The 8,408-nt window shown below is 35.8% G+C and overlaps 2 protein-coding genes across 2 annotated transcripts; one reads left to right on the top strand and one right to left on the bottom strand.

Annotated features, from left to right (window-relative positions):
- Window positions 1-519: 519 nt before the first annotated feature.
- Window positions 520-3,757, top strand: LOC131673238 (uncharacterized). The gene is made up of 11 exons (XM_058951088.1): window positions 520-742; window positions 886-977; window positions 1,326-1,403; window positions 1,518-1,676; window positions 1,868-2,032; window positions 2,245-2,358; window positions 2,445-2,489; window positions 2,636-2,846; window positions 3,224-3,324; window positions 3,406-3,678; window positions 3,749-3,757. The coding sequence occupies exons 1-11, from the start codon at window positions 520-522 to the stop codon at window positions 3,755-3,757; spliced, it is 1,470 nt and encodes a 489-aa protein (XP_058807071.1).
- A 1,220-nt stretch (window positions 3,758-4,977) lies between these two features.
- LOC131673229 (uncharacterized) lies at window positions 4,978-6,564 on the bottom strand. Its single transcript, XM_058951076.1, has 4 exons — window positions 6,293-6,564; window positions 5,707-5,778; window positions 5,378-5,595; window positions 4,978-5,296 (listed from the first exon to the last, which is right to left on the bottom strand). Exons 1-4 carry the CDS (start codon window positions 6,562-6,564, stop codon window positions 5,046-5,048), a joined length of 813 nt encoding a protein of 270 aa, XP_058807059.1. The 3' UTR covers window positions 4,978-5,045.
- Window positions 6,565-8,408: the final 1,844 nt, after the last annotated feature.

The following is an 8,408-nucleotide window of genomic DNA, read 5'->3' as shown; positions in this document are numbered from 1 at the left end:
GACTATGAATATTAAATATTAACTCGAATAATAGTTGCACAAATTATTTGATCGGGGGTTCTTGGCGCGCAGCTTATGCACAAATTGGTGAATATTTTCTAAATAATTATTTCCATACCCGGGTGTCCAGTTCACACAGCTGTCGTATAGGTAGTATATGCTCGAAGCATTCGAAGGCTAGTGGCCGCGTTTCGGCGCATGCGCACGCGCATAGTAGCTCTGAATTTCTGGCTTCCGGAATATACTAGATTCACATCTTTATATTCTGATCCACGTGCACCGCTGGATCGTGCTCTAGCTTTATTTGTCTTAAGTGGCTTTTATAAAGAATGAAGTGATTGCGTTTTTCGCATAAAGTATTTATTTAGTTCGGCGTGGTGAAAACGCGTTATATATATTAAAAGAGGCAGCTCCGCTACTTTACTATTAGTAAAATTTCATTGCTGCGTGTGGTGCTATAATTTTACAAAAGTAAATTCAAAGTGTCTCTTTATCTCCGAAATTATTTGCAAAAGCAATATGGCAGATAGTAAGGAGAGTAATAGGAATATTAAGCTAGCTTACATAAAATATTTGGATGGTGTCAAGAGAGGTGTAATGGATATAATTAAAACAGATCAAATCCTTGGCCGTTATACTTCTGATTCATCATGCATTTTTGATAAAACTAAGAGATATAAATTGAAAGATCCTACTAAACTACCAGAGAATTCACCCAGGATTCAACTTTTGTGTATAGCTGGTGAGTTTAAGACATCATTTTTTTCTACTGAAAACTTTATAAACATTTATCAGCTTGTTCAATAATCTGAATATTGTTTTCCTATAGAAAATAAAGATGACTTGAAGAAACAGATTGATACTATAAGGATTCCATCGTGTAAGAATTTAGTCTCAGCATCGGAGGAAAGTGCCAAGAAACAGCTCGGTCAATTGCATCTACCAGTTCTCAAAAGTCGAGTACTAATATGTTTAAGGTATTTAAATCAAAACTATGTACAATAAGTAGTTTTTATTTAAGTGAGTGTGCAGGCACATACGACAAAAACCTATTGTGAATTATAATTTGATAATACATTTTGAATATAATTAGACCAGTATACTCTGCTATAAAAATAATATAAGAATACTATAAAAAAAATATTTCTACTCGTTAAAAAATTTTTCAAAACTTAATCCCATTTCTACTGAAATGTTGTTTTGGTAATTTTGCATGTAATTTTTGTTGTTTAACTCTACAATCTCTACATTCTACTTCTATATTTTTCAGTCATTTTCATTCTTTTACATGTATTCTAATTTTTATACGTACTTTCATGAAATAGCTGAAACAATCATCAGAATATTCAAAAATCTTAAAAGCCAGGCAAGAAGAGAAGGAATTACAAAAGAGAAAATTACAGGTATACACACACACATATATATGTCTTACATCAGCTCTATTAAATTTGTTATATTTGTCAATATTAATATAACTAACCTCTTTAATAATCATTTATTATTTATAAAAATTGCAGGGTCAAAGTGATAAACGAAAAACCAAATCAGTGAAACTGAGTGATCACCAGACTGCGTCTTCTCAATTTCAAGGTAACTTGAATGATTCTTTTCCAGCAGAAGACCATCAAGGAAAAGAAACTCATGATGTCACTGATGAACCAATTTTGGAACAGAAGGTAAATATTATAATATTTTTAATATAGAAGTATTAATAATCATAAGAGTTTATTAAATGATTCATGCGTATAATGTTAGATAATGAATTATTTATCTTTAATAATTACCTGCCTATTCCAAGTTTTTGCTACACACACACACAAGTATAAGCTAACATACGTATATCCTATATATTTATAAAAAATTGTAGGATTTGAATCAAGAAAAAAACGAAACGGCCATGATATTGAGTCGCCAGCCTTCTTCTTTTGCTCAAGTTGAAAACGAAACTGATTCCTTCTCAGGAGGAGAGCATGAAAAAGATAAAATACGTTTTGAAGATATAAATACCCTATTAGGAAGCGTTGAAAAGAAGGTAAACTTTATAATATTTCTAATTCCATTGAAATAGAGTTATTAAATATGAATTAAATATACCTAGTATGTATTAAAATGTATATTTATTAATGTACTTTTATCATTTTTTAAAATTGTTTGTATTTTTAAAATGTTCTGTAAACACGTTATGTACGCGTAAGCAAATTCATTTATATGTATATTAAATTAAAACAACATTTATAAAAACAGGTTGAGCCCCATGAACCTTTTTTTGATGAAAAAGAAAGTCATAAAAATGTAGGTACTAACGAGGATGATGAAAAGCATGAATTGACTGGTGAATCAAGCACTTTAGTAAAGAAGGCATGTATCAGCACAAGAATATTTTTAATTGAATTTAAAATACATAAATATAGACAGTATATATTGAAATCTAAATATTGATTTAGGATAATCATCCAGAAAGTGGTGGACGCAAACCGAGAATTATCGACGTAAGTTCCAATGAATATAGATATATTCCTATAATTTCTAATAGCTTTTAATACTTTTTAAGTACTTTTGATAGATCTTAATCATATTTTATATGCAATGACTTCAGATTCTATATGAAACAATAACAATATTTTTTAATCCATAGAATCGTTGCCTTGACTCACTCAAACAAAATAACTTATTGAAAAAAAAAGAAAAACAGATTTCTGAATTAAAACAGGAACTTGGAAATGTAGATCGTAAGTATCGGAATTTAAAAAATGACTACAAAGAAGTTAAACAGGAAAACAAAGAGTTGAGAGATAGAAACCTTAAACTACAAGATAACATTAGTCATGATATTATGAAGCTTGGAGGTAATGTATAAAATACGAATAACAATTTAAAATGCTTGCTTGCTTCTTGTGTCCCGTTATATTACATTAAAATTAGTCGTCATATAATACTAGGATAAGTATTAAAAACTAATGATGCCAAAATTTCAGTTGAAGGCCTTTTGCAAATACTGGAATTTCCAGTCTGTTCGCTTGATACAGCAATTTTGTAAGACTTATACCATTTTATATTGAGTGATAGCTGATGATTTATGTTTTCTGATTAGTAGTAGTTGCAAGTGTTTGTGTCCTTTTAGTTAAGTTAAATGTGATTAATTTAGATATGTGTATTTGTGTGTGCTACATACTCGTTTTTCTAGTAACATGAACAGTTATTAATTATCTTAATAATTTTCTAGTATTGGTGGACCAACAGAATAAAATTTGTGCTTCCAGCAGTAATATTGTTGACCCAAAACTTAAAAGTGTACCCATTGGATTTATTGAACAGGATGGTAGTGTGAGTATAATTATTCCACCAAATTTTCCTCGTATACACTGTTGCTCCATTATTTTTAATTAATATCATAAATTTGTACAGGTTCATATGGGTCAAAATAAATATTTGCCCGCCAGCATTAATGATACTGTCGTATCATCATTGAGTCCTGCAACTTTCGTAGGAAACCTCCTAGTTGCAGTATTTGGGCCCACTGCTTTAATGAAAAGTAGTCTCACAGGTAGAGTCAGCAACAGAAGAATTGGCAAAATAAAGAAAAATAAAGAACAAGATAAAGAAAATGAAAATGAGCACGGCGAAAATGACTTGCCCCAAGCTGAAAAATTAGAAAAGTTGGGTCCTAAACAACTGCTGGCTTGTCAAGGTAGATTTGAATCAATGATATTTGCAAAATACATGTTACAATTACTTAACAATATAGTAGGTAAACTAGAGGGGCATCAACTCAGAGGGGTACTAGCTCACTGAGTTGAAGCGTGTGAGTTGAGGTGTGTGCATATTCACCTCATCCCCCCCCCCCTCCCGATCGGCCCGTGCACTGTCGATTCACCCCCCCCCCCCCCTCCTACTGAGTTATACCGATGCGTTCTACGCACTCCCCCTCCCCTACTGAGTTGATCTGATGTGGCGTATACCGGTGCGTTCTACGCACTCCCCCCTCCCCTACTGAGTTGATCTGATGTGGCGTATACCGGTGCGTTCTACGCACTCCCCCTCCCCTACTGAGTTGATCTGATGTGGCTTGATCTGATGTGGCGTGCGTTCTCTGCATTTCCCCCTCTCCCACTGATTTGATTCCTATGCACTACGCGCGTGTTCTGTGTTACGCGTTTTGATTGTTTTATTGTGTGTGTGTGTGTGTGTGTGTGTGTGTGTGTGTGTGTGCGCGCGTGTGCGCGCGTGTGTTAAAAATTTTTAGATTTATCTGAAAAAAAAAAACGGACGGATCGGGGGATCGAACGCGCGTCCTCCGGATCCGCAGGCCGATGCTCTACCGCTAGAGCTACAGCCACTGTTACCACGGGCAATACCGTATTGTGTATACTGGCTACACACGCGATTGATATGTGGGGGGGGCGGCGGCGCCGGCGGCTGCTGCTGCTGCTGCTGGGGAGGGCCCAAGCGCTAATACAATAAATTTTAATAAATGTTATAAATAGATATTTATTATATAGATATATTATTAATAATTATTTATAAGAAAAGACATTGTTATTAATAATTATTTATTATATAACAAAATATAAAAAATCTACAAAAAATACAAAAAATGTACAAAAAAATACAAAAAAATGTACAAAAATGTATAAAAAACTAACGCCTAGTTTTCGCCATCATCATTATCATCGGCGGCGTCGTCGTCGTCGGCGTCGTCGTCGTCGTCGTCGTCGTCGTCGTCGGCGTCGTTGTCGTCGTCGTCGTCGTCGTCGTCGCCGTCGTCGCCGTCGGCGTCGTTGTCGTCGTCGTCGTCGTCGTCGTCGCCGTCGTCGCCGTCGGCGTCGTTGTCGTCGTCGTCGTCGTCGTCGTCGCCGTCGTCGCCGTCGTCGTCGCCGTCGTCGTCGTCGGCGTCGTCGTCGTCAGCGGTGAAAAATTTTGCTATTTTGTACCGCGGGGCGCCGTCGACGGTTTCGTCCGTGACGCGCAGGCGCTTTTTCCCCGCGATGCGGAGACTCTGCATGAGCGCCGTTGTGGATAATTCCGCGGGCGATCTAGAAAGCTGCCTACTCAACGGAGCTGGCGACGGCGACCGAGAAGGCTGGCGCACAGCGGGGGAATCTTCGGGACTGCTCGACCGTGATGCGAATAATCTTCGCACCACCTGTCTGACCGGCCCGTTCCGATCGACGTGCCGCCTGCTGCCGCGCTGCGGTGGTGATTCCACCCACTGCGGCTGCCGACTGCAGCGACCAGCGACGCAGTGTGCGCACTCCCAGCCCCCGCATACTGGCATGGTGTTGTTGTGATCGCCGACCTGCAACAAAAAAATGAAAAAAAAACTTAGAACATACTACTGCCGATTAAAAAAAAAGAAAAGAGAAAAAAAGAATCATACCTGTTCTCGTTGGCGGCAGGACGTCTCTTGTATCGCTGGTGGTGAAACTAAGTTCACCAAGAGCGGCTGTTGTGGCGTTGTGATGTCGATCATCATCACGGGTGCTCCTCGAGGCGTCACCAGGTCGACGCATGTCACGCGTCGTGATGGTGGTGGTGGTGGTGGTCGACGCGAGACAATCACAGACCATCTCCACGTCGTCGTCGTCGTCATCAGACCTGCAAAAAAAAAAAAAAAAAAAAAAAAAAAAAAAAAAAAAAAAAAAAGATTCTTTATTTTGAAAAAAAATCGTTTCATATATCTATCTGTATAATAAATATTCAACTTACACATTCACCGTTGAAGATGATCGGGAGCATGGAGACGGTGGCGGTAATTGGAGTGGCGCTGTCCGATGCGTGCTGTAATCGGAAACACTTATATTTATATTATGCCGATAACGCGACTACGACGACGAAAACCGGACATCGCAAAATAAGAAATTTTAAGTACGCGAGAGAAAAGAATGTTAAATTTAAAATTGGAGTATATACTCTCTCTCATATACACACGTACATACATATTATATAACGAATAATACTTTTACATTAATAAATTGATAAATTATCTATATAAAATTTTATCAATTTATTAATACAATATTATTAGATATATAATTGTGTTATTAGTATACAGAAAAAAAAGAACAGAACCTCTTTTTTTAATTTAAGAACATATATGCTCTTATTATTTTTAAAAAAATTTATGTATAAAAAAGAACAGAACCTCTTTTTTTTAATTTAAGAACATATATGCTCTTATTATTTTAAAAAAATTTATGTATAACTAATAACATTTTATTAGTATAATGGTATTAATTATAAAAAAACAGAATGAGAGAGAGAGGGTAAAAGAGAATGAAAAAAATGTACTTACAATATTGAAGGTGGAGGTGTCAGCGGCATCCGAATGGTTGCCGCTTCGTGGATGTCGTCGTCGTCGTTCCTCCTCCTCGGCGAAGGTGTTCGCGGCTGCTCGACGACGACTTCGTCCACCGCTGCTTCTTGCACCGGTAAACCGATCAATCCGAAGACTTCATCTTCGGAAAGATCGATGTCCTCGCCCAACGCCTCGATCGCTTCATTAAGTGCGTCTTGCCACGACGCATCGTCCAAGGAAAACAAATTTTCCACCCGTTCTTCACTCATTTTACTAAACACTTCACAACTCCACGACAAAAAAATCACAATGACGTATCGTTGCAAGGCGTTCGAATTTTTATTCATCTTTTGAAACACTAGCCGCGTTTCGGTCATTGGTCGAAGATTTGGGAGTAGGGATGCGAGATACGCGACAGCACTGATTTTGTCGCACGCATAAGACAATCATAATTAGTGGTGGGAGTAGCTAATGAAAATGTGATTAGTGCGGAGAAGAGACGCCAATGTGTATTAATATAGGATCGCGATAGCGCGTACGCTCTTTATTTCTCACGCAACGGACGAAGAGTAGGTGGTGGCAAGCCGTTGGCAGTGACAAGTTGCAGCGAACGAACGATCGGCCCTTTTCTGGGCCACTTTTTTTTTTTTTTTTTCAAGTTGACGAAGCTGTACAATCCCGACAGTTAATCGATATCATGATCAATTTAAAACAGCACTTTTCAGTGCTAAATTTTCAATAAAAAAATTTATATTATTTTTTTATAAAGCAGCACTTTTCAGTGCTATTCAAACGTATGGTTAAATATAACATAGACTAACTATTTGTTTAATAAAAAAACTTATATAATTTTTTTAAAAAATCAGCACTTTTAAGTGCTATTCAAACGTATGTGCAAATATATCGTAGCCGCAAAGGTAAGTACTAAAACAATAACAATTTGAAATTACGAATAAATTCAACCTTGTGTTTTTCTTTATTCTTACCCCCACCCCTCCCATTTTCAGCGAAACAAGCAGGTAAGTATAAGGTAAGTATTTTTTCCCTTTTCTGGGCCACTTTTTTTTGCAGTGCTAAATTTTCAATAAAAAAAATTTATATTATTTTTCTATAAATCAGCACTTTTAAGTGCTATTCAAACGTATGTGCAAATATATCAGTGCTAAATTTTCAATAAAAAAAAATTTATATTATTTTTTTATAAATCAGCACTTTTCAGTGCTATTCAAACGTATGGTTAAATATAACATAGACTAACTATTTGTTTAATAAAAAAAACTTATATAATTTTTTTTTAAAATCAGCACTTTTAAGTGCTATTCAAACGTATGTGCAAATATATCGTAGCCGCAAAGGTAAGTACTAAAACAATAACAATTTGAAATTACGAATAAATTCAACCTTGTGTTTTTCTTTATTCTTACCCCCCCCCCCCCCCCCCAATTTTCAGCGAAACGAGCAGGTAAGTATAAGGTAAGTATTTTTTTAATTAGTTAAAAAATATACACAATAAAAATAGTTCGTTTAATTCAGTGTACAAAATAATACTAAAAAAAAACGATAATTTTTTTTTCCTAAATCATAAAATAATATACAGTTAGTATGCACTATTTTTAGAAAGAGCGACAATAACTCAGACGGTAGAGCACTGTCGTATAGATGCAAAGGAGGCTAGGTTCGATTCTCCTGTATATCTATTACCGAAAGATTATTACGAGAAAAAAAATTCGATAAATAATTAAAAATAATTAAAATATCGTTATTAAAAATAACAACAACAAAAAAAAAATGTCTCTAAAAATCAGTGCGTATATGCGACAGTTTTAATATTACCGAAAGATTATTACGAGAAAAAATTCGATAAATAATATTACTAATTTTTTCTTATAGCGTATTAGATGTAGACAATTAATTATTTATATGTAAATTGTCAACAATTAAATTCAACAGAAAGGATAGGTAATTTCTTCTCAATTAAAAATAATTAAAATATCGTTATTAAAAATCAGTGCGTATATGCGACAGTTTTAAATGACGTCACTCGCATAGGCCGTTGAGTCAATTCCCCACAAGTTGTATGCTTTACATACGCATACGCGTGCGCACGTGTATG

This window comes from Phymastichus coffea, unplaced genomic scaffold (assembly GCF_024137745.1).
Source record: "Phymastichus coffea isolate CEN01 unplaced genomic scaffold, Cenicafe_Pcof_1.1 PCOF00013, whole genome shotgun sequence".
In the NCBI taxonomy this organism is placed as follows: Eukaryota; Metazoa; Arthropoda; class Insecta; order Hymenoptera; family Eulophidae; genus Phymastichus; species Phymastichus coffea.
This window is presented reverse-complemented; position numbering and strand designations above follow the sequence as displayed.